Source organism: Chaetodon auriga, chromosome 12, assembly GCF_051107435.1.
Source record: "Chaetodon auriga isolate fChaAug3 chromosome 12, fChaAug3.hap1, whole genome shotgun sequence".
Taxonomy (NCBI): Eukaryota; Metazoa; Chordata; class Actinopteri; order Chaetodontiformes; family Chaetodontidae; genus Chaetodon; species Chaetodon auriga.
In genome coordinates this window covers 25619920-25645514 of record NC_135085.1, presented here as the reverse complement: position 1 = coordinate 25645514, position 25595 = coordinate 25619920, and the positions used below count along the sequence as shown (strand labels likewise).

At 46.0% G+C, this 25595-nt stretch overlaps 2 protein-coding genes and 1 non-coding gene across 3 annotated transcripts; 1 reads left to right on the top strand and 2 right to left on the bottom strand.

The window, feature by feature from the left end:
- Positions 1 to 3631: 3631 nt before the first annotated feature.
- Positions 3632 to 6306, bottom strand: LOC143329736 (tripartite motif-containing protein 16-like). The gene has a single exon (XM_076745761.1). The coding sequence runs from the start codon at positions 5950 to 5952 to the stop codon at positions 4264 to 4266; it is 1689 nt and encodes a 562-aa protein (XP_076601876.1). The 5' UTR covers positions 5953 to 6306; the 3' UTR covers positions 3632 to 4263.
- Positions 6307 to 9271: 2965 nt separating this feature from the next.
- On the top strand, positions 9272 to 15374 carry LOC143329582 (immunoglobulin lambda-1 light chain-like). Its single transcript, XM_076745559.1, has 5 exons — positions 9272 to 9314; positions 9407 to 9733; positions 12056 to 12097; positions 13255 to 13557; positions 15165 to 15374. The coding sequence occupies exons 1-5, from the start codon at positions 9272 to 9274 to the stop codon at positions 15338 to 15340; spliced, it is 891 nt and encodes a 296-aa protein (XP_076601674.1). The 3' UTR covers positions 15341 to 15374.
- Positions 15375 to 18105: 2731 nt separating this feature from the next.
- On the bottom strand, positions 18106 to 18270 carry LOC143329920 (U1 spliceosomal RNA). Its single transcript, XR_013077908.1, has one exon. It is a non-coding gene; the product is annotated as a U1 spliceosomal RNA (small nuclear RNA).
- Between the last annotated feature and the right edge of the window lie 7325 nt (positions 18271 to 25595).

Sequence of the window (25595 nt, the reverse complement as noted above, 5' to 3'; positions counted from 1 at the left end):
TTCTGGTGTCTGTAGCTTTAAATGCAAATGAGCTGCTGCTGTCCCACCCATGTCACCGTGGTAACGGGGAGAGCGTAGACTCACGTAGCTCTGCCCGTGCGAAAGTAGCGGACATGACGGTAGTGAATAGACCGAGTTCTTCAGTAGTTCAACCGTACATGTTCTAACCTGGATCGGATCCTGAAGGAGGGAAGGCTCCTACAGAACCTCAGAGAATTCAACAGGACGCTCCTGAAAGGTTAGTCAAAATACATCTTTCTATCTTTTTCTCTTCAACACGGCCTGTACAGGTGGCAGCGTGAGAGGCCCGCAGTTCAGACGGTCAATGCTCACGCTAGGAAGCACCAATCCTAACTTGTAGCATACCAGATTGACGGGGAGAAACTCAGCTAAAAGCCTCTACCAAGGATTGCCACCCAAACAAAACATAATTCATATCGCCTTGTTGGTCAGGCTGACAGCAGACGGGAAAAAACTGTTGTTGTGGCGTGAGGTTTTGGTCCTGATGGACCGCAGCCTCCTGCCAGAGGGGAGTGGCTCAAAGAGTTTGTGTCCGGGGTGAGAGGGATCAGCCACAATCTTTTCTGCACGCCTCAGGGTCCTGGAGGCGTGCAGGTCCTGAAGAGATGGTAGATTGCAGCCAATCACCTTCTCTGCAGACCGAATGACACGCTGCAGTCTGCCCTTGTCCTTGGCGGTGGCAGCAGCGTACCAGATGGTGATGGAGGAGGTGAGGATGGACTCGATGATGGCTGTGTAGAAGTGCACCATCATTGTCTTTGGCAGGCTGAATTTCTTCAGCTGCCGTAGGAAGTACATCCTCTGCTGTGCTTTCCTGATGAGGGAGCTGATGTTCGGCTCCCACTTGAGGTCCTGGGAGATGATAGTTCCCAGGAAGCGGAAAGACTCCACAGTGTCAATAGTGGAGTCACAGAGGGTGATGGGGGCGGGTGAGGCTGAGTTCTTCCTGTAGTCCACAACCATCTCCACTGTCTTTAGAGCATTTAGCTCCAGGTTGTTCTGATTGCACCAGGTCACCAGATGGTCAACCTCCCACCTGTAGGCGGACTCGTCGCCATCAGAGATGAGTCCGATGAGGGTGGTGTCGTCCGCAAACTTCAGGAGCTTGACAGACTGGTGACTGGAGGTGCAGCTGTTCGTGTACAGGGAGAAGAGCAGAGGAGAAAGAACACAGCCCTGGGGGGATCCGGTGCTGATGGTCTTAGCGTCGGAGAGGTGTTTCCCCAGCTTCACGCACTGTTTCCTGTCAGACAGGAAGTCTGTGATCCACCTGCAGGTGGAGTCAGGCACACTCAGCTGGGAGAGCTTCTCCTGAAGCAGAGTTGGGACGATGGTGTTGAAGGCAGAACTGAAATCCACAAACAGGATCCTAGCGTAGGTTCCTGCGGAGTCCAGGTGCTGGAGGATGAAGTGGAGGGCCAAGTTGACTGCATCGTCCTTTAAGGTGGGCATTGGTGGAGGTGACTGGAGCTGGAGCTGTTCAGAGGTGTCGTGGGGGATGGTTGCTGGACTGTCCCTTTGTCTTTCAAAGCGGCAGTAGAACTGGTTCAGGTCGTTGGCTAGGCGTCGATCGTTGATGGAGTGGGGGGCTTTAGGCTTGAAGTTAGTGATCTGCCTGAGCCCTTTCCAGACAGACGCAGAGTCGTTAGCTGAGAACTGGTGTTGGAGCTTCTCAGAGTACAGCCGTTTAGCCTCTTTCACCGCCTTGCTAAACTTGTACTTCGACTCTTTGTATCTGTCTTTGTCCCCACTCCTGAAGGTCTCTTCCTTTGCCAACCTTAGCTGCCTGAGTTGGGCTGTGAACCAGGGTTTGTCATTGTTGTAACTCACCCTGGTGCGTGATGGAACACAGCAGTCCTCACAGAAGCTGATGTAGGACGTCACAGTCTCCGTGTACTCATCCAGACTGTTGGTAGCAGTCCTGAACACATCCCAGTCAGTAGAGTCCAAACACGCCTGGAGATCCTCCACAGCCTCACTGGTCCACTTCCTTGATGTCCTCACTACAGGTTTGCAGAGCTTTAGTTTCTGCCTGTACGCAGGAATCAGGTGCACCATGACGTGGTCAGAGTGGCCCAGTGCAGCACGGGGGACGGCGTGATAAGCATCCCTGACGGTGGTGTAACAGTGATCCAGAATGTTCTCCTCTCTGGTCGGGCATTTGATAAATTGTCTGTATTTAGGGAGTTCGTGGGTGAGGTTACCTTTGTTAAAGTCGCCAAGGACAATAACTAAGGAGTCCGGGTTGGTCCGCTCCACACGCAGTATCTGGTCCGCGAGCATACGCTGTGCGTCCTGCACGTTGGCTTGCGGCGGGATGTAAACGCCGACCAGAATGAATGAAGCGAACTCACGGGGTGAATAAAAAGGCTTACAGTTAATGGTGAAAGATTCCAGGTCAGGAGAACAGTGCTGCTGGATCACTGTCACGTCCTTGCACCAACCACTGTTGATGTAGAAACAGATTCCTCCACCTTTAGTTTTGCCGGAAAGTTCCGTGTCTCGGTCCGCGCGGTGGAGTTGGAAGCCAGCCAGCTGCAGCGCAGAGTCCGGTATTAATCCACAGAGCCACGTCTCGATGAAGCACAAAACCGCAGATGAAGAAAAGTCCCTGTTTTTACCCAACAGCAGTTGTAATTCCTCCAGTTTGTTGGGCAGTGAACGCACGTTAGAGAGAAATATTCCCGGTAACGCTGTGCGTAGTCCGCGCTGGCGAAGGCGCACGAGTGCGCCGGCTCGTTTTCCTCTCCTCCGGCGTTTCACTGCGTGAGCAAGGGTGAGCACACCTTTGACCAGTATGTCCAAAATTTCCACTGTTGGGAGCAGAAATTTAGGAAATAAATCCTCTGGTGTTGCTCCCCTGATGTTCATGAGCTCTTCTCTGGTGAAAGAGCTCCGGGTACCGTCACAAAAAACAGAGTTAAAACACAAAACAAAACAAAACAACGCGCACCAACACACCGAGGCAGCCGTCCGCGGCGCCATCTTGATCGACACCTGGAGTTATACAAATCAAACTGATTTGAATTGAATTGAATCATCTGTCAGTGATCTGCTGACATCTGATAGAGCTCACTTAAAGACAGTGGTGGACAGTTTGAGGTACTTGTACTTTGAGTATTTCCATGTTGTGCTGTTTCATACTTCTACTTTCCGACAGCTCAGAGGGAAACGTTGTACTTTTCACTGTGTAGAAAATTGACATCAGGAGGGTTTTTACAGGCAGAAGCGTGACTGTGGTGGAAAACACACAGCAGCTTCAGCTGAGCCGTCGATCAGCAGCAGCAGCCTTATCTGTCCGCCGCAGGGGCTCATGGGAGGTCCCAGGACCTGTTAGGAACCACGTGGCCCTCCTGTGATCTCTTTCCCAGGAGAGTTGGTGAAAACGTCCCACCAGTGTGGCAGTAATTATGTGTGCTGGTATCAGAAGAAAGACACAGAAACATTCAGAGTGATTCTTTATAATGAGAAAACATCCAGAGAGAGGAAACAGCCGTGATGATGCAGAGGCCAGAGGAGAAGGGCCAGACTGGTTCAAGCTCATGGAGAGACAACAGTAACAGCTGACGACAGGAGACTGAGACTGAGGCTACGATCACGTTTGTTCAGATGGTGGGTTCAGTGACCCTTGTTCATGCACACATTCGATCAGACACACAATCAATCAGTTTGAATCTCAGCTGTCAAAGAAAATAATGATTGACCTCCTCATTGATTACCATCAAGATAATTACAGTTTGATTGAAGCTCGTCGAGCCTCGTTTGTGCGTCGACTTGACAAACAAATAAACGTCAATGTGATCATAGATTTCTGTTCAAATGTACAAAGTGCTGAGGACAAAATGTCTCCGATGGAGGACGGTCTGCTGCTTTCTCTCTGAAGACTCGTGCAGTGGAGGAGAAACAACAACATCCAAACAAATCAATGCAAATATTCAGCAAACATGTGGAGCACAGAGAAGTTTCTGTTTTCATGCAGAGAAAAGTCAGTTCAGGTCAACAACAATCATCCTGAGCAGTGATGGCCTCCATGGCTGAACAGACACAGGAAGGAGCTCCACCTGAAGACACTCAAACACTGACAGAACAACCAATGAGAAGAGCCCAAAGTCCCGCCCACACTGTTTGATTGACAGCTGATCTCTGTGCAGTGAAGAAATGCCACAACAATCAGCTCTCAGCAACAAACATGAAGACAAAATAAGTTTGAGAATGAAAACACAGAGTTTAACCCGCTGACCCTTAAACGACTTCTGACTGTTGGAGTTTACAGAACTCAGCAGAGTCTCCAAACCACCACAACCGAAGTCCAGCATAGAGAGGCTGAGTGAACGTGTTCTGGACTCTGTGGAGGAGAGTCATGGTTTCAGAGACGCTGTAGAAGGACAGAATACCTGCACTGTGATCCAGGTACACTCCGACTCTGGAGGACTGAGGACCTGAGACGGGAGTTTGCACTTTGTTGTACCAAAAGTTATAACTGTTGTTGTTCCAATCTAACGCCCAAGATTTGTCATTGAATCCAAATACAGATTCATTCGAGCTCCCTGATGCGCTGATATTCTTGTATGCGACTGCTACATAAACTCCTCTCCCTCTCCACTCCACCTCCCAGTAACAACGTCCAGTCAGACTCTCTCTACTCAGGACCTGAAACCAACCAGTGAATCTGTCTGGATGATCAGAATAAGACTGTCGTTCACTCATTAATGTTACTTTTCTGTTCCCCTCAGATAATAACAGATATGTGTTTGCTGTGTTTGGATCCAGTGTGATTTCACGTGAATATTTTAAGAATCCAGCTCTGGTCTTGGGCTCTGGTGCTGACAGTAAAACATCCACTTCAGTCACTGTCAGTGAGACGTTTGTCCATTTGTCCCTCAGAACGTCCTGTAGTTTGTCTCTGACTGCTGACACAGCAGCTGTCACGTCCTCAAAGTACCTCAGAGGACGGATATTGATGTTGGACGAGTCTGTAGGTCCACTGAGTGGTGACAGTGAGGGGTAGTTGTGTAGAAACTGGGTGTGATCCTCTGTGTGTGAGAGCTGCTTCAGCTCAGCATCTTTCCTCTTCAGCTCAGTGATCTCCTGCTCCAGCTTCTCCTCAAGCTCTTTGACTCGACTCACTTCAGCTTCCTGCTGGGATCTGACCTGCCGCTTCACTTCAGAGCTTCTGTTCTCCATGAGACGGATCAGCTGGCTGAAGATCTTCTGGCTGTCCTCCACTGCTTTATCAGCAGAGCGATTGATAGCCTCCACCTCCTGCTGAAGCACCTTCATGTCTTTCTGTCTGTCCTGGATTCTCTGCTGGATGTCTTGTCGACTCACCTCCAGCTCTCTCTGCCTCTCAGTCCTTTCTGCTGCAGCTGAGACTGTGTCGTGGCCTTTATGTTCATCCACAGAGCAGAGATAACAGATAGACTGCTGATCAGTGCGGCAGAACATCTTCATCACCTCATCGTGACGAGAGCAGATGTTCTCCTGGAGCTTCTTGGAGGGCTCCACCAGCTTGTGTTTCTTTAATGGAGCTACTTCATAATGAGGCTGGAGGTGTTTCTCACAGTAAGAGGCCACACAGACCAGACAGGACTTGAGGGCTTTCAGTTTCCTCCCAGTGCAGAAATCACAGGCCACATCTTCAGGTCCAGCATAGCAGTGATCAGCAGGAGCAGCTTGGAGTCCAGTCTTCTTCAGCTCCTCCACTAAAGCTGCTAACATGGTGTTTTTCACCAGGACAGGCCTCGGTGTGAAGGTCATCCTACACTGAGGGCAGCTGTGGATGTTCCTCTCATCCTCTTCATCCCAGAAGCTTTTAATACACTTCATGCAGTAGCTGTGTCCACAGGGAATAGTCACCGGATCCTTCAGTAGATCCAGACAGATGGAACAAGAGAAGGTCTCCCGGTCCAGCTGAACTCCTTTCTGCGCCATTTCACCTCTCAGAGTCAACGACTGTGTGAGTTTCACTTTCTCAGAAGTGAAAGCAGTTTGAGCTCTGATCTAAACAGCATGTGTCTCTGCAGTGAATGAGGCCTGTCAGCTCCTGCACTTCACCACATGTTGGTTACACCCATCTTCAAAGTGTAGATCTGAAGGGGAGGGAACCAGGAAGTATGTGGACAGAGTGGAGCTGCTGTGTTTGAGAGCAGGAGGAAGAGGGAGGAGGAAGAGGGAGGAGGAAGAGGGAGGGCTTATCAAGCTCTGATCCATTCAGGAAGAGGAGCAGCTCTGTCAGTTTCACTGTTTCCTGGTTTAGGAGCTTCATTAAAAACCTGCTCCCCATCTGAGAACAGCAAAGGTTTTGGTGATAAAATACTTCTCGGCTCCTTTTTTGATGGCTCCATATTTCTCAAACTCAACTTCTGTTCAGTTTTCTCTTCCTGGTTAAAACAGTTGACTGACAACAGACAGTTTTTGTTATGGTCAGTGGTCGTTGAACAAAAAACAAGGAGTGAACCCAAAAATACAGACTTAACAAAAAGGCTGAGCGGAAATAGTCCAATTGATTTATTTAACAAAATAAAAGCAACCACAATCCACCAAGTCCAAAATCCAAAAACAAAAGCAAAACCAGGAAACCCATCTATTAACCCAACTGGGAAACCAGGACCAGACTGGAATACTCACTATAGCCACGGGGAACAAGGAAAACCACACGCAAGAGGATGATGCCACAAGGACAAAGGAAACACACAGACTTAAAAAGACGGGGAACAAATCAGACTCAGGTGAACACAATCAGAAAATCACACAGGTGGAAACAATACAGGAAGTAAACTAAGGCACAAGAGGGAAGGCTCCCAAAATAAACAGGAACTATGACAAACTAGTCTGGATCCTGACAGTTTTCAAACCAAACTGTCAGGAAATACTTTGTTCTCACATGTTTAATCATCTGCCTCGAAGCATTTGTGATAAAACATTTGATTTTCAGAATAGCAGAACTATGACCGATATTTTGGGGAAACGGAGGAAGGTTTGAGGTGAAAGTGCTTCCACTGACTGAAGGAAATTAAAAGAGAAGACGGTGACTGTGGCGACGCCCTCTGGCCTGCTGCTCGCTCTCAGTCTCTCTGAAAGCTGCTGTCTTCGTCCTCTGGAGACACTCTGTCCATCCGCTTTGGTTGATTCCTTTCTCATGTTCCCCGCCAACACCTGCACGCCATATTTCCCACGCAGCCACATCACACCGCTGACTTCACTGATGGCCACACCTCAGCTCTTTTGGAATTGATATTTTTAACGAATTATTTCATTTTTGGTGGCTCTCCCTTTGTTGGAGCTGGTCACAGTGAAGAAACTCCTGGAATAGATTTAAAGATAAAATGTACAGCGTGTAAAACGTGTCACAGTCGTTGTCATCATGCAGACTCAAGCTCCAGCCCACAAAGGCTCATGAGACAGACGAATACAGCTGCTGTGTTGAAACATCTGTCAGACATGAAGTGACAACTACCTTCAAACTCCACAAGTACAATCAGCCATTAACTTTCCCTACTTGGCTGTAGATACTTGACCACATTGACGACTTTCTGCTCCTCATTCAAGGGACTGAAAGGTGTGGAGTCCCAGTTATTGAACCTCTGCGGGGTCGTTATCAAGGTCATTGACACCACTTGACTCGTTAGTGCTCCTGGCTGTGTAACAGCAGTCACTGGAGTCACCTGAGGACAGGTGTGAACAGCAGATGTAACATGAGGTCAATCATTGTTAAAGGGAAGGGATGAAAGGACAACGTTGTAGGTGGAGGACGAGTGGTGTCGTAGACCTCCTCCTCTGTTGACTGCTGGTTTCCCTGAATGAAGGCCAAGTCAGTTAGTCGAGGCACAGAAGTAGAAGTACTATTAGTACTAGTAGGAGCAGAAGAACCCAGAGGCAGTAGCAGTTAAACTCTCAGATACCTTTGTGTGTGAATTAGTGTGGCCTTGTAGCCACTAGAGGGCAGCAGTGTTCAGGATTTGTTCCACAGAGTAACAGCAGTACAGCAACTCCAGTAAAAGTAGCAGTCGTAGTATTAGTACGAGGTGGTGATGCAGTGTGTGGTTACAGACACTAGAGGGCAGCTGTGTGACAGTTATAATCCTGACAGCAGCAACAATGTGGACCTTTTTCTGGCAGACATTTTGAGCCGTGACAGCTGGAAATGAATGTGGAGTAATTAATAACATTAATAACTGCTGCTTTTCACCTCTGTGTTCCAGTTCTGGGGCCTCGGATTCATTCATGCTGACTCGTTAACATGTCATGAGAACCATCATTAATGTGACGACTGACACCTGAAGTGCACTTTGACATATCTGCTGCAAAACATCAGGACAGGAGAAGCAGTACTATCAGTACCTGTAGTAGTGGTAGTAGTAGTAGATCATGTAGCACAGTTCATACTCTGCTTACATACACTCAGCTTAAAAAAACAGGAACAAAATACATAAAAACATAAAAAGCAGAGGTGGAGGAAGTATTCACATCCTTTATTGAAGTAAATGTACTAATACCACACCGTAAAAGTACTCTGGTAGGAATGAAAGACATATCTGTTCCTTTTCATTTTATTGATAATTTGTATTTATGCTGTTCATGATTATATTTATTATTTACTGTTTGTGTTTCTTTCTCTTTTGTTGTTCATTTATATTTTACATTGTGTTACTGTTATTATTACTGATAATACCCACAGTGTCATGTATCATTAAAGAAATTCTTCTTCTTAGGATGTATTATTATTATTATTATTATTATTAACAGTGGTACCAGTATTAGACAGCAAAAATTAGGAGAAGCATTACTGTATTTCTCAACATCTTTATTGTTTATTTATTCATTTCTTTCTCTTCAGTTTATTCATCTATTCAGTGATCTGCTGACATCTGATAGAGCTCACTTAAAGACAGTGGTGGACAGTTTGAGGTACTTGTACTTTGAGTATTTCCATGTTGTGCTGTTTTATACTTCTACTCTCCGACAGCTCAGAGGGAAACGTTGTACTTTTCACTGTGTAGAAAATTGACATCAGGAGGGTTTTTACAGGCAGAAGCACGACTGTGGTGGAAAACCACACAGCAGCTTCAGCTGAGCCGTCGATCAGCAGCAGCAGCCTTATCTGTCCGCCGCAGGGGCTCATGGGAGGTCCCAGGACCTGTTAGGAACCACGTGGCCCTCCTGTGATCTGTCAGCTCGTCCTGGTTTGGCCTCAGCTGCATCAGAGCCACACTTCTCCCCAGGTTGACCAGAGGAAACACCACTGCACAAAATGCTTCTCCTCCCAGCTGCTGCTCTGTGCTGCCTGTGTTCAGGTGAGTGTTTCCAGCCAGTCGGGAGCCAGAAAAGTCCACCTTTCACCGACACTGTCGCGCTGACCTTGGTCTCTCTGTCTGTGTCTCTGCAGCGCTGGCAGCCATGGCAGCAGAGCTGATTCAGGATGATTTAACATTGACCAGGAGAGTTGGTGAAAAAGTCTCCTTCAGCTGTGGAGGAACTCAGCAGTGTGACCTTCCATATGTATTATGGTTCCAGAAGAAAGACACAGAAACATTCAGAGTGATTCTTGCTATTGACACGAGTAATGGTCAAGTTCAGTCAGATTCCAATCATCCTCAGAAAGATGATTTCTCAGCTGTGAATAAACAGAACGGCTGTGAGTTGCAGATCCAGAAAGTTCAACCCAGTCATTCAGCCTCCTACTACTGCTCCTGTTTGAAGAGCGATCTCCACAGTGAGAAATGATCCCTGCAGCCTGAACAAAAACCAACAGATGAGCAGATGTCAAACAGTGTTTGTGACAGGAAGAGAGCAGTAAACCACAGCCCAGGTTCACATATTTCAGCTCCATCTCAGCCAGAGGCACAAACACACTGAACTGACAGATTCATTTCATATTAGATTCATTCAGATTTCCATCAGATATTCCAGCAGGATTTCTGTAGTTTGACACAGTGAAGACAAACGAACAGCAAAGAAACACCATGAAGGAACCAGACAAGAGGAAACAAGTAAGACATAACACAGACAAAGGCTGAAACAACAAACATCAGTCATTTTTCATTCAGGCATTTTGGACAAAAAAAACAAGAAACTGCAAAGATCTTTGAGATGAAGATGAAAATCCTCGTCTTCGTCCTGCTGCTGGAATAAAGTCCATTCCTCCTCACAACACTAATGTGCTCTGAATGAAAACACTTCCAGCAGCACTTGTTGTTGAAGACCTTTCAGCAGATTTCACCACATCGTTTCACTTCATGACATCTGAAAAGACAAATCTTGGACACGTCAGCTCAGGACTTTGTCCTTCTTGCAGCAGGTTGTGAGGACGCTGATTTTGTTGGACAGATTTCCATCAGTTTCCTGTGGATGTTTCTGGTTCCCAGAGGAGGAACCCTTTACACATTCATGGTGACCTCCTGACCTTCCCTCTAGCGCCACCGTGAAGACAAAAGTGTCTCTGCAGCAACACTTCAGCAGCTTGAAAGTGAATTTCTTGATTTTAAATAAACTGAGTGAAAACTTGAAAGAATTCAGCCCTTTGTGACGTTTAAATCTGCACAAATCAATATTTTAATGTGCTACAAACATGCTAACCTGGACGAGCTGCAGGACAAAGTTAACGCTCTTCAGTGGAGTTTGATGCTCAACAAGCAGCTTCCACAGACCTCATTCTGACAGAGACAGTGTTCTGCAGCAGGTTTGTGCTAAGCTAACAGCTAAGAAGCTGAAACCTCCTTCAGAAGCAGAATTTGTGAAGCAGAGCCTCGTTGCTGCTGTGGAGCTGAGAGCAGCAGACAAAGTCGAATTGTCCAGAGTCAGTTTGTCTGAATAATTCATGGAGATGAAGGAAAAGCTGAGTGAAAACTCAGTGATAGAAAGTGTGTGTGTGATCTGACCTTCATGGTGGACGTGACCAAGAACATCTCAGAGCTGAACCTCGAGCTCCAGCAGCTTCTCAGCCCTCTGCTGAAGCTACAGAGGAAACACTGAGCATGTTCCTGCTCTGAGGAACAGAAGCTGCTGTGACCTCTGAATCTGCTGCTGAGGTGAAACTCCTTCAGGTGTTTGGTGAGAAGTTTCAGGACGTGAAGAGTCGACAAAAGGAACTGAACATGTTTGCTGTTTAAGGTGGAACCAGCTGACGTTTCTGACAACAGACAACATGAAACCACTGAGCTGCAAAGCAACGAGCTGCTGCTGAGAGCAGCTCTGTTCAACACTGACTCATCATCATCATCATCATCATCATCTTCATCATCAGGACCAAGGCCAAGGGGGTCAGGAGGCCTGAGACCACCCTGATGCAGTGAGCCTTCTTCTCCTTCTCAGGTGCTGCCCAATCACCACCAGGACGACACATGAAATGAATCTCATGTGTACAGAACAAAACAACAACAACAACAACAACAACAACAACAACAACAACAACAACAACGTGTAAATTTCGGACGACTGTGTTCCAGACAGACTGTGAACATACATGAAGAATATGAATCAGGGAGGACGTCGAGTAACTTCCAGGTGTCAAACGGACAGAATGTCAGAATGTCTTTAGTTCTGCAGGTATTTGGTCATGAACCAAAGTATTGGACACATTCAAATGTTGACCTGAAGATGGCGCTAGATGAAGAGTCAGAGGACCACCACAGTTATTGGAGTTGATCCTGAGGGGAACATGAACGTCTGAACCACATTCAATGGTCGTCCATCCAACAGCTGAGACATTTCAGTCTGAAGATTAAATATCAAACTCTCATGAAGTTCATCCTCTGGGGACCAAGAATGTCTCAACATCATTTCACGTCAATCCGTCCGTCCATCCTGTGGTCCAGGTCCAGTGGACAGATAGACATTAGCATCCATAGAGCAACACTGCTGCTGTGTGAAAGACAATGAAAGCAGAGACAGTCGTGTTGATGTGAACATTAGAGAAACACATGATGGAGCTGAAATATGACACTGGTTCATCGTTTGGACTCGTTCACCTCAGCTGACACATTCAGCAGCAGACGGGTTTTTGTCTCACTCTGTTTCACTGTGGGGGGAGGTGCAGTCTACCTCATCTTTGGCTCTGGGACTAAACTGTTTGTAACAGGTGAGAATAAACTTTCATTTTCCTTCAGTTGTTCTATTGAACAAGTTGAAAATGTGTTTTAATGAGTTTCTGCTGCTTCAGACTTTCCATGTTGGTTTGTTCATAATTAGCTAAAAAATAATAAATAATAACAAATATGAAGTATTTATATGTATTTTATAATCTGTGAAAAAGTCAAGTGAACAAATGTCAGTAAATGTATTTTGAAAAGCTGATGACTTTAAATCTGTTCTATTAATAAGTCATTTTTAAAGGGTGACATGGACCTCATGGAAACTGTATTTTATATGATGGTACATATGTCTAAGTGGAAGATATATTTATACATGAAGACAAACAGACACTGAATATGATATATATTTCACATTAACACACAACATAAGAACATTTAATATAAAAAAAACAGAAAATGATGCTGAATATAATTTGAAATAAGGAGAAGTAAATATATTTAAAGTATGTGGTGATAAATGTGATGTATTACACAATGTACACAATATAATTACAACAATACATTGTTATATTATATTATATTATATTTGAATTTCCACTCGAGGATCAATAGATTTTGACAATTTTAAATGACAGTATAATATATTGAAGACAAATCATTTTAATTCAGTGTAAAAGTTGAAAATATTGATGTATTTTTTGTTTGCTTTTAATGATTTGATTTAACTTTGTGCTGATAAATATATAATATTCTGAATATGTTGTAATCATCGACATGACAGTTGAGTTTCATGTGAAGATAAATACGGTCTTTGTTCTAAAATGTATTTTCATCCTGATGGAGACAAAATATTTTTCATTCTATCAAACCAAATGTCCTAAATATATAGTTTTATATGGTCATATATTATTAGTAATAGATGTGACGTTATGCTGAATGGACGTGTTATATTGAAATGAAGAATTTCCAAATCCATCATCGTCTTTGTTCCTCATATAACATCTGCTGACATCAGCTGCTCGTTGTGTTTGATCTGAAGCTGAATACAGTACATGTAGTGAACTTTGTGCTGTATTGATGAGCAGTTTAGTGATCAGAGTCCACGTAGTTTCCAGGATCAGACTGAATGCAGTGCAGTGCTGTAAGCTGCTGCTGACTGTGTCAATGTGTGTCTGTGCTGCTTGTTGCTGCCGTCAAACTTCAGATGAGCCCGTAGCGAAGCCCGTGGTGAGCGTGTACCCGGCAGCGTCCGGAGGCCGCCTGGAGGGCCAGAGCTCCCTGCTGTGTGTGGCCTCAGCCATGTTTCCTCCTGTGGTCCGGTTCTCCTGGAAAAGACGGAAGGACAACGGTCCTCTGGAGGAGCTGCGCCCTGCTGAGACGGAGCAGCTGGAGCTCAGAGGGTCGGGACGCACTGCCGCCATCTTGCTGATCCGTCAGAGAACAGAGATCAGCAAATATAAATACCGCTGCTACGTCCAGCACGAGGGGGGCACAGCGGAGGCTACACTGGAACAAGGTAATGAAGGCTGACTGACTGTGTTCAGCAGTAAGGGCTGTATATCAGTCTGTTCACTTTCTGCTCATCACTTCCTCATTCTGAATTAGAATGCACAATATTCTTGTCTTTGACGATGGTCACCGAGTCAATTCAATTCAATTTTATTTATAGAACGTTAAATCACAACTGAAGTTGTCTCAGGACACTTTCCATAAAGAGCTGGTACAGGCTGAGCTCTTTTATCTACAGAGACCGAAGACTTCCCTCATGAGCAAACACTTGCCGACAGTGGCGAGGAAAAACTTCCTTTTAACAGACAGAAACCTCAGGCAGAACCAGGCTTTGGGTGGGCGGCCATCTGCCTTGACTGGTTGGGTGAGAGCGAGAGAGCGAGAGAGAGAGAGAGAGAGAGAATGAGAGACAGACAGAAATGCAATCACAGTAACAGTGACAGTGGATGTAATAACAGTCGTAGCAGTTGCAGTGGATGTCAGGCAGGGCCATGACAGGAGACGCAGCTGTAATCGACAATCCAGATTCAGCCACTATCCATGGGAACCTGTGAGACTCCGGGGAAGAAGCTAAGTTAGTAACACGCCCTGTTACCATCTTTGACAGTCCCCCGACAGTCTAATGCTATAGCAGCATAACTAGGGGCTGGTCCAGAGCAAGCCTGAGCCAGCCCGAACTATAAGATTTATCAGAAAGGAAAGTTTTAAGTCTACTCTTAAATGTAGAGATGGTGTGTGCCTCCCGGATGAAGACTGGAAGATGGTTCCACAGGAGAGGAGCTTGATAGCCAAATGCTTTGGCTCCTGTTCTGCTTTTGGAGACTTTAGGAACCATAATTAAGCTTGTATTCTGGGAATGTAGTGTTTTAGTGGGGTAAAAAAGTACTATGAGCTCTTTAAGATAAAATGGTGCCTGGCCATTTATGGCTTTGTAAACAAGGAGGAGGATTATAAATTCTATTCTAAATTTTACAGGGAACCAGTGCAGAGTGGTTAATATCGGAGAGATATGATCTCTCTTCCTCATTTTTGTCAGAACAGATGTTCAGATGTCACGCAGGAGGTGTGAATCATGGCATCAGATGTGTTGTGTGTGATGCCACGGTCTTGTGTGGTGAACAAGAAAAGAAACGAAAGAGAAAACGTCCGTGGATGCGCTATAACATGAAAAGCAAACCCAAGAGGTGGTGTAAAAGTTCGGCCTATTTGGTCATTAATATACATCGACTGGGTTGCATTTTGATAACAATCAAGACACAAGTCCTCCCCCTCGCCATGGTTGCCTGTCTGCCCTCTGGAGAGAGCACCTGATTGGTCAGCACTCAGGAACATGTGGTAGGAGATGTCCCACTAGGCATGTCAAGACAGAAAAATTCTGACATGCTAGTCTTGTCATCAGGGTGTGGTGAGACAAAATCGTCTCAAAATTAGGCAAGATTCATGCAGTCTGATCCCAGTATTTCAGTGTCCAATGGCACATCCAATCCCACTGAGAGTGTATAGATTTAGGGCATCTGTCCTACATTTAGGGCTCTGAAGGTGCTATAGACTGACCTGGGAAGATTGACTCTGTGTGTGTGTGTGTGTGTGTGTGTGTGTGTGTGTGTGTGTGTGTGTCAGTGTCAGTGTCAGTGTCCTTCCAGTCTCAGTGCAGGGTGAAGCTGCTCCTGCTGCTGTACTCAGTGCTGATCGTCAAGAGTCTGGTGTACTGCTGTGGACTCTCTCTGCTGATGATCCTCAGAAACAAGGGACCGTCCACCAACAGCACACATGCTGACTGACTGTTTTCTGCTCGCCATCAAATCTCATCCCTTCATCTCATCTATCATCCTAAAATATAAATACACATATATATCTGCGGTTATTGAGTGTACATTCTGTGGTAAAGTGTTATTTTGATCCTCTGCTTTATTTCCTCTTTTCATTGTGGCTTTTTTAAGTTTGTACTATTTCGTCTCTTCTTGTTTTTCTTTTGAATACATGATGCTGAGTGTGGCGGGTTTGTCAAATTCTTTCACTCAAACATTCTCAATAAAGTGAAAAATCACAGCGTGTTTCATCAACTTCTCTGTTTTCATGGACCTCAGTTTGGCTTCAGATCAAATCATCAGAAACAGAATCAGCTTCATGGACCATGTATGTTGGCAGCTACAAGTCATTTGACATACTTTCAGACAGCAGCAAGAACAAATGTACAGGAAGACGTGAACGCTAGCAAGCAGCAAAACAAGGACAACAAAGCTCGTTAAAGGTAAGCTCACATGAACACGGAGCTATTATATCCAAGTCAGTAGGTGTGGGTGTGCCACCAGGTTCAGTGCTGACCCCCTCTTCTCACCGTGTCAGTGTGGATGTAAACCTCTACGCCGATGACACTGTTGTTTCCACACATGAACAAACAGCAGGGCGAGCTGCATTGAAGCTACAGCTGCTATAAAATGACGACACGGCAGCTTGATCAGTCGGGCTGAAGAGTGAAGAGATGAATTAGAAACTGTCTTTGAGATGATGTTGTATGAATGTGTGAACACTCTGGTCCTTTCCCACATGTCCTAATATGTTACGCTATGTTACATGTTGAGGTCAGGCTGCAGAAGTCTGAGCCTCTGAGTTGAGGATTTGAGCTGTTTCTCTCACAGATGAATCAGACAGATCAAAGCTGAGACAGTGAGCACTGAGCGCTGAACTCAAACTCAAGTTCCTGGAATGATTCTTTAACCAGAGTCCATGGTTGTAACTGTCATTGTGTTATTCATGTGAAGAAGCACAGCTAACGGTGAGGAGGCTGCAGAGCAGAAAGCCACACAGCCTTCTGCTGCTGGAAAGGAAGTGCTGATTGGCTGCCAGCGACTTTTTCTGAGTCCTAATAACCACTGAGAACAAATTCATATCAGCTGCTGTACACACTCACAAACTCCTCTCCTGCATACATTAAACTCAGAAGCTTGAACTCCTGTTTGCATTTTCACTGCAGAAAGAAGTGAGACATGTAGGATTTCACGTCATTATTTACAGTCAGTTATTATCGAAGCATCTTGACAACATCCTCAATGTTGAGTCAGTCTTCCTGTTTGTTACAGTGCAGCAAACTGAGAGAGGTCAACCTGACAAACACTGACACGAAACTAAAAGAAACAAGGCTGAAGACTGAAATCAACTCAATGTCAAACCAAATTCATCCACTCATCCTCAATGCTCTTCACCTGTAGTTAATCATTACATACACAAGCCTGAAACACAAGCATGTTAGGTTGTCATCATCTTTGGGGATATTAGATCGATTTAGAATCATTTCCTGGAGACTTATCCTCACCATAACCATTACCATGACCAGTACTTGCGTAACCTGAAATGTTTTCATGATGGGCATTTTATCCTCACAAGTATGGCGAGTCCCCAGAGTGTGACTGTGTCAACAGACTTTTGTCCCCACTATGCGAGCAACACAGAAACACACACACACAGAGAAACACACACACACACACACACACACACACACACACACACACACAGATATGGGCCTACAGCTATGGATATTTCATATTCATTCACGTTCACAGTTAGTGAGGGTTGGCTCAGGCTTGCTTAGGATCATGCCTTTGTTACGCTGCAATAGGATTAGACTGTTGGGGGACGTCCAGAGATACACTGAGCTCCTCTCTTTCTTCTCTCCTTCTCCAGCTGTATGCTTCATGTCTTACCAAGGCTTTTTACTAACTTAGCTTCTTCCCCAGAGTCTTTGTGTGTTTTGCCATCTTGCAGCTTCCCGTGGATTGTGTCTTAAACTGGATTATGGATTATAGCTACAACTCCTACCATGGCCCAGCCTGACATCCACTGCAACTGCTCGTACTTTGAGCCATACAAGGAGGTTTGTCCTCAACACTGTTGCCGAGTGAAACACGCGATTTAAATGAATCTCAGACAGGATGGCCTCACTATTCCTTCCATCTTACTCTCCATCCCTCAGCCCCACTGAGGATGTTTTCTCCTCACGGAGGTGGAAAATTTATGATGACCGTCCACATGATCACACGCTTGGACACAGTGAGATAAGATAAGATAAGATAAGATAAGATAAGATAAGATAAGATAAGATAAGATATGACTTTACTTTATTCATCACAACAACATCACATGCATATGCCATGCTTTGGTGAACACACACAAATATCCAACATGCACATGCCATGCATCAGTGAAATTATTTCTTCTACGTTTAACCCATCCTGGTAAGTCCTTCCTCCGTTGCAGACCAGGAGTGGTGGGCTGCCAGCCAATGGCGGCGGACCCAGTTTCTTCTTTTCACCATTGGTCAGGTGGTGATCTTCTTGCATGTTTTTAGTGGGGGTTCTTTATGGAGGAAACCCCAGGTGAACATGGGGAGAACATGCAAACTCCACACAGAAAGGCCCCTTTTCAGCAGCAGGCACCGAAGCCATGGTGGAGGACACACCCCCAGCGCCTACAGCGCCCCAGGCGGGAATCGATCCCGGGACCTTCTAGCTAGACAGTGTTACCACTGGTCCACCGTGCCACCCAAAATGAGGGGAGAGCGCATACGCAGTCCCCCACTACCACAAATTATGCAGTCAAGATTCCCACATGTGGGGAACTCGCACGGGTCAGCACATCCCTCAGTGCAATGGATGCGCCTCGCCATGGGTGAACCACCTTGTTGATCATGGTATCTCCCCTGCCAGGTAAGTATGAAAGCTGAATGTGTGGACATATCTGCAGAAGGTTGTCAGGGATGGCAAAGGTTCTTTCCCAGGTGTTTGACAGCAGAGGACAGAAGGTGTGATGTGGACAAGAACTTGTTCTCAAATGCAGAAGACAGGCTGGACGAGCATTTGTTACGCCCCAGTCTAGGGGAGCCAAGACGCAACATAAAAGAGTGACAAAAAAACAAACTTTGTCTCCAAATCAACAAATATTCTACGACCAAACCCAGGTTCAATGGTAAACAATCAATTTATTGTTATTAACAAAAAGAGACCTGATGTACAGGTAAAAAAGGGCCACAGCCAAAACAAAACAAAATAGTGCTAACTATATACAGTGTTACAAACTACCAACCAAAACCTGGAGAAGATCCAAAACCCACCACCAAAAACCACACTACCAAAACTAACTCTACCACAATCTACAACCGAGATCTGGGGACAAAGTTCTTGAGTCCAAAACGCCAGAAACATAGGAGCCACTGCTGTCAAGCCGAGTCCCCCGGTGAATGAGAAATCCCTGGTTTAAGAGAGGCTGGATGCTGCAGCAGGGACCAATTGGAGCGCAACACCACTTGGCTTACGGAGGAGGGCAGGACCAGCACAGCTGCTCAAAAAAAAAGAAGAGCACACACTCACACACAAAAACATGAACCGGACAAAAGAACGCCACAGGACCACACAGGAACAAACACATAGCACAATACGGCCAGGGCCGTAACACCCCCCTTCCTAAATATCAGACATTCCCCTACTATGTCTGATACCTCAGGAAGAGACACGAGACAGAGCATCAGCTAACACGTTTTCTGTGCCTTTTTTATGTTTAATTTCCAGGTTAAAATCCTGGAGCAACAGGGACCACCTCATGAGTCTCTGGTTTCCGTTTCTCATCCGGGCCAGAAACACGAGAGGGTTGTGGTCAGTGTAGACCATCACAGGCACAGGACTGGAGCCTACATAGACTTCAAAGTGCTGTAAAGCTAACAGCAATGAAAGGGCTTCCTTTTCAATGGTACTATACTGTACCTGATGCCTATTGAACTTCTTGGAGAAGTAGCAAATAGGGTGGTCAATACCACGGTCGTCTTCCTGCAGCAGCACCGCATCTGCACCGCTGGCGCTTGCGTCCACCTCCATCTTGAGGGGGCGCTCAAAGTTAGGAGCAGCTAGAACAGGTGTGCTACAGAGGAGGGCTTTGGCTGCCTGGAAGGCTTTTGTGCAGCCAGAGGACCATTCGAATGGGCGGGAGGTACTGGTTAAACTAGTGAGTGGAGCCACAACATCTGAGAAATTCCTACAGAACCCGCGATAATAGCCAGCCATCCCTAAGAAACGGCGAAGCTCACGCCGCGTCTGAGGCACAGGGAAGTCGAGGATGGTCTGGACTTTATCAGCAAGGGCCCGCACCTGACCCTGACCTACCTGCTTACCTAAGTAGGTCACAGTGGCGCGACCAAACTCACATTTGGCCAGGTTTAAGGTTAGGGAAGCCTGCTTCAACCTACCAAAAATTTCACTCACCGTTTTGATGTGCTCAGACCACGTGTCAGAGTATGCCACAATGTCATCTAGGTAGACCTCACAGCTCTTAACACCGCCTAAGACTTTGTGCATAAGGCGCTGGAAAGTGGCCGGCGCATTCCTGAGACCAAAGGGCATCACAGTGTATTGTAAGAAACTGTCTGGAGTCACGAAGGCAGAGATTTCTGAAGCACGGGGAGTTAAAGGGACTTGCCAATAACCCTTTAACAGGTCGAGCTTTGTGACGAATTTAGCTGCACCAACTTTGTCCACACAATCCTCCATTCGGGGCAGAGGATACGAGTCAGCCTTCGTCACATTATTGACTTTTCTAAAGTCGGTACAGAAGCGAGGAGTTTTGTCAACTTTGGGAACCAAAAGGCAAGGAGAACTCCATGCACTGGAACTTGGGACAGCTAATCCGTTTTCCAACAGATAGGTGACTTCTTGCTGGAGAAGTGCACGTTTTGTGGGGTTGACGCGGTAAGCGTGCTGTTTGATAGGAGGCGTATCCCCCACATCAATGTCATGCGAGATGGCGGTGGTACGAGACGGAGTATCAGAAAACAACGTCAGGTGACTTTCGATTAATTGGGAGATATCTTTTCGAGCAGGCAAGTCTAAATGTTTTAAGTGATGTTGCAAATTTTTCAGGTAGTCTGAGTTTTGGAGACGAATGCACGAGTCTCCATGGCTAAGATGTAAACCGTTGCTCTCGGGGCTGTATTGGGACGGAGGCACCTGCGCAACCGTGGACACTACAGCTGGAGGAACGGAGGGAGAAACTGAGGAACGAATGAAATATGGCTTCAGCATATTAATGTGGCACACACGGGATTTTCTCCGACGGTCAGGGGTGCATATGACATAATCAGTCTCACTCAACTTTTTCTGGATGTCATATGGGCCACAGAATTTCGCCTGGAGGGTGGAACCAGGGATTGGAAGTAGGGACAACACTTTGTCACCAACTTCAAATCTTCTCTGCACAGCTCTTTTATCGAACTTACGTTTCATTTTCCCCTGGGACACTGAAAGAGCGCTGCGTGCGGTCTCGCAGGCTTTGTGCAGACGCTCTCTGAAAGAGCTCACATAATCGAGAACACTTTGGCTGGAGCTAGTCGTTTCTGACAGGTACTTTTCTCTCAGCACGCGCAGAGGACCACGCACGGTGTGTCCGAACACCAGCTCTGCAGGACTGAAACCTGTCGATTCCTGCACACTTTCTCGTGCAGCTAACATGAGGAATGGCAAACCTTCATCCCACTCTTTTCCTGTTTCTAAGCAGAATTTCCTAAGCATCGATTTTAATGTTTGATGGAAACGCTCAAGTGCGCCCTGAGACTGTGGATGATACGCGCTGGATTTTTGGTGCTGAATGGACAGCGACGCCAGGACCTGTGCGAACATTTTTGACAGAAAATTTGAGCCTTGATCGGTCTGAATGGATTTCGGCATCCCGAATGTGGAGAAAAAGTTGATGAGAGCCTTAATGACAGCTTTGGTTTTCAGGGTGCGCAGCGGAATGGCCTCGGGATAACGAGTGGCGGTGCACATCAAAGTCAGAAGGTACTGATGGCCGGATTTGGATTTTGGAAACGGACCTACACAATCGAGGATTATGTGTTCAAAGGGTTCACCTAACACTGGAATTGGATGCAGTGGAGCCGGAGGAATCACCTGATTTGGTTTACCACTTACCTGACAAACGTGGCATGAACGACAGAATCTGGTCACATCGCCTTTCAAACCTGGCCAAAAGAAATAACGCAGGATACGCTGGTAAGTCTTCTTTATTCCTAAATGGCCTGCGAAGTTGTCATGTGCCAGACTAAGAACTTGTGGACGAAGTTTCTGAGGGACCACCACTTGTTGAACTGAATCCCAACCAGAATTTACAGAGGAGGGAGGGCACCAGTTATGCATTAACACACCGTCGTTAATGCTATAGACAGAGGGGCATGTGCTTGTGTTGGCCACAGATGAGAAACAGTCCGCCAGAGACGGGTCAGCTTGTTGTGCTTTGATGAACTCGGTCCTGTTGACAGAAAAACACATGTTAGCGTCAGCTGGTAAGAGGTTATCGTAGACAGACGTTTGACATTTTTCTGGTGATGTTTCTTTTTTTCCAGCACTTTTCACAACATCCCCCGAACACAGAAATGATTCAGATAAGTCTAACACATCACCAAATTTACGCGACTGTGCGCGTGTGACAGCACAAGCGGGGAACACAACAGTCGGGTTGACAGCAGCAGGAACAGAAACACGCGAATCAGCAACAGGGGTTTCAACCACTTCGGGGTTCGGAAAAACTTTTTTCCCTGCCAGATCATTGCCGAGGATCATGGCAACCCCTCGCATAGGCAACTTACTGCGCAAACCAATTTGCACCGGGCGAGAAACAAGTGGCGATCGCAGAAACACAGTGTGGAGTGGCGCTCTCAAAACGCTCATTTTCACTCCCCACACCAGAGCATCAGAACCACAAAATGAATCGGGTGAAAAAGGCAACACTGTTTGCAACATCAGAGACTGTGTAGCTCCGGTATCACGCAAAATTGTGATTGGCACCTGATCCTCCTCTTTCCCTGTCAGAGAGACAAAACCTTTAGAAATAAAGGGCCGGTAACTCTCGTCAATCTCATCTCCGTCGTCAGTGTCGACTGGAGGCTGAGCAGGAGCAGGCTGCACAAAACCCACACTCTTCGGCTTGTTGGCACTCTGACTGTCTTTACGCTGGAGAGCAGGACAGTTGGCAATCAGGTGACCTGTCTCATGGCAGTAAAAACATTCACGAGTGTTAGAAGCAGCGGTAGAGCGCTGTGGGCTTTTTGGTGAAGACTTAATATGTTTACCGGTGCCGATAGCCGGAGTGCGCTCGCGCTGTACCGGTGAAAAAGCTACACGGTGCGTCAAAGCAAACTCATCCGCGCACACAGCAGCTTTGGACAATGAATCCACTTTCTGTTCATTCAAATAAACAACGATTTTTTCTGGAAGACACGTTTTAAACTCTTCCAGCAGCAGCAGCTCACGGAGCTGGGGAAAGTCTGTCACTTTACTGGCGGTGCACCACTTATCAAAAAGAAGAGACTTCTCTCGCGCAAACTCAACATAAGTTTGGTTTGTACCCTTCTCACGCGACCGAAACTTCTGCCGATAGGCCTCAGGGACGAGCTCATAAGCTCTTAACACTGTGGCTTTCACCACATCATAATCTAAACTTTCAGTAATCGACAATGTTGCACAGACTTCCTGGGCTTTTCCCACCAACTTACATTGTAGCAAGAGGCTCCAAACATCTCTGGGCCACTTCAAAGTAGCTGCAATGCGCTCAAAAGCATTGAAGTATGAATCCACTTCGCTCTCTCTAAATTGAGGTACTAGGGCAATGTGCCTGCTAACATCAAACTGTTCAGGAGTGGAGGGGAGAGGCATACTCACAGTGGTTGGTGTTTTTCGGTTTGCTGGATCAAGCTCTAGGGCCCTTATGCGGAGATGCATAAGCTCAACCTCGCGGGTTTTTGTCTCGAGCTCCACCTCTCTTAGGCGGAGGGCCAGCTTCAGATCCTCTGTATCCACACCAGCCTGGATCAGAGCGATCGGATCTGTGCTTCCCAGACTGAATGAAGGAGCCTCCGCTCCAACCTTCACCTGGCCGCTGACAGTGTCTGTGGCCGTGGCAGCCTCCGCTCCCACTTCCTCATCTGACACGTCAGACGCACTGACCGCCTCACGCGCAGACTTCACAATACCTTTCTCCACCAACTTCGCTATCAAACACTGTTTAATGTCAATCTTACGGGCATTTAAAGGCACATTAATTTGGAATAAATTTGCGAACAAAAACAAGTCTGCTTTTGTGCACTTGTCCAGCTTACTTACCGCAGGATTCTGTACAAAATCATCAATATCGAAAGCCATACTATCTGTTCAATTAGGAAAAGCTGCCAACCAAACTTACCAAAAACTTACAAAAGTAGAAAAAGAACGGACGAGCCCCCACTTTATGTTACGCCCCAGTCTAGGGGAGCCAAGACGCAACATAAAAGAGTGACAAAAAAACAAACTTTGTCTCCAAATCAACAAATATTCTACGACCAAACCCAGGTTCAATGGTAAACAATCAATTTATTGTTATTAACAAAAAGAGACCTGATGTACAGGTAAAAAAGGGCCACAGCCAAAACAAAACAAAATAGTGCTGACTATATACAGTGTTACAAACTACCAACCAAAACCTGGAGAAGATCCAAAACCCACCACCAAAAACCTCACTACCAAAACTAACTCTACCACAATCTACAACTGAGATCTGGGGACAAAGTTCTTGAGTCCAAAACGCCAGAAACATAGGAGCCACTGCTGTCAAGCCGAGTCCCCCGGTGAATGAGAAATCCCTGGTTTAAGAGAGGCTGGATGCTGCAGCAGGGACCAATTGGAGCGCGACACCACTTGGCTTACGGAGGAGGGCAGGACCAGCACAGCTGCTCAAAAAAAAAGAAGAGCACACACTCACACACAAAAACATGAACCGGACAAAAGAACGCCACAGGACCACACAGGAACAAACACATAGCACAATACGGCCAGGGCCGTAACAGCATTGTTGTATTTTTATATGTGTGGCTGTCCTCTACAAGTATGTGCTGTAGAGTGAATGTGCAGAGTTTTGTTTTGCATCACTGGAAGTACTTCAGTGTCATTTGTGCAGTTAGAATTACTCTCTGCAAAATGAAATCAAATGAAGCCGATTGAAGCAGGCTGCAACTTTTCTGTGTAACAGCAGCAGCAGTAATCGTAGTAGCAGTCGTAGTATTAGTACGAGGTGGTGGTGCAGTGTGTGGTTACAGACACTAGAGGGCAGCAGTGTGACAGTTATAATCCTGACAGTAGCAACAATGTGGACCTTTTTCTGGCAGACATTTTGAGCCGTGACAGCAGGAAATGAATGTGGAGTAATTAATAACATTAATAACTGCTGCTTTTCACCTCTGTGTTCCAGTTCTGAGGCCTCGGATTCATTCATGCTGACTCGTTAACATGTCATGAGAGCCATCATTAATGTGAAGACTGACACCTGAAGTGCACTTTGACATGTCTGCTGCAAGACATCAGGACAGGAGAAGCAGTACTATCAGTACCTGTAGTAGTAGTAGTAGTAGATAATGTAGCACAGTTCATACTCTGCTTACATACACTCAGCTTAAAAAAACAGGAACAAAAGACATAAACACATAAAAAGCAGAGGTGGAGGAAGTATTCACATCCTTTATTGAAGTAAATGTACTAATACCGCACTGTAAAAGTACTCTGGTACAAATGAAAGCCCTCATTGAAAGTCTTACTTCAGTAAAAGTACGTAAGTACAATCAGGACAGTGTACTTCAAGTACTGAAAGTACTCTGCAGTAAAACGTCCCCTGTGACTGTTCGACTCTTCTGTCTGATCTCATTAGATTATTGTGACTCAGTGAAACTGGTTCCATTCCAACACTTTCAATCAGTTTCTGGAATATCTGCAGCTGAAATGATCAATTGAAAGAAATCGTAACATCACAGCACCAACCTGGACCTTCCTCCCTCAAGCTCAGAGTTCATTAACATCCCCTCTGAAAGAGAACGCCTCTCCAGTCGATGGTAGTATCTCCTCCTGCAGAGAAAACCACTGACATACATACAACATACAACCAACATGAGGGGAAAGGAGAAAACCAAGAGGAGGTGGAGGAGAATCAATAACAACACCAGGAATGATTCTGTTGAGTTTATCTGGATTCATATAA

Excerpts from the sequence above, each read along its gene's own strand:
- LOC143329736 (XM_076745761.1), bottom strand. The coding sequence starts at position 5,952 with ATGGCGCAGAAAGGAGTTCAGCTGGACCGGGAGACCTTCTCTTGTTCC.
- LOC143329582 (XM_076745559.1), top strand. The coding sequence starts at position 9,272 with ATGCTTCTCCTCCCAGCTGCTGCTCTGTGCTGCCTGTGTTCAG. Across the intron at positions 9,734-12,055 it reads TTTGAAGAGCGATCTCCACA|TCTACCTCATCTTTGGCTCT; the intron begins GTGAGAAATGAT and ends GGGGAGGTGCAG. Across the intron at positions 13,558-15,164 it reads GGGCACAGCGGAGGCTACAC|GTGTGTGTGTGTCAGTGTCA; the intron begins TGGAACAAGGTA and ends GTGTGTGTGTGT.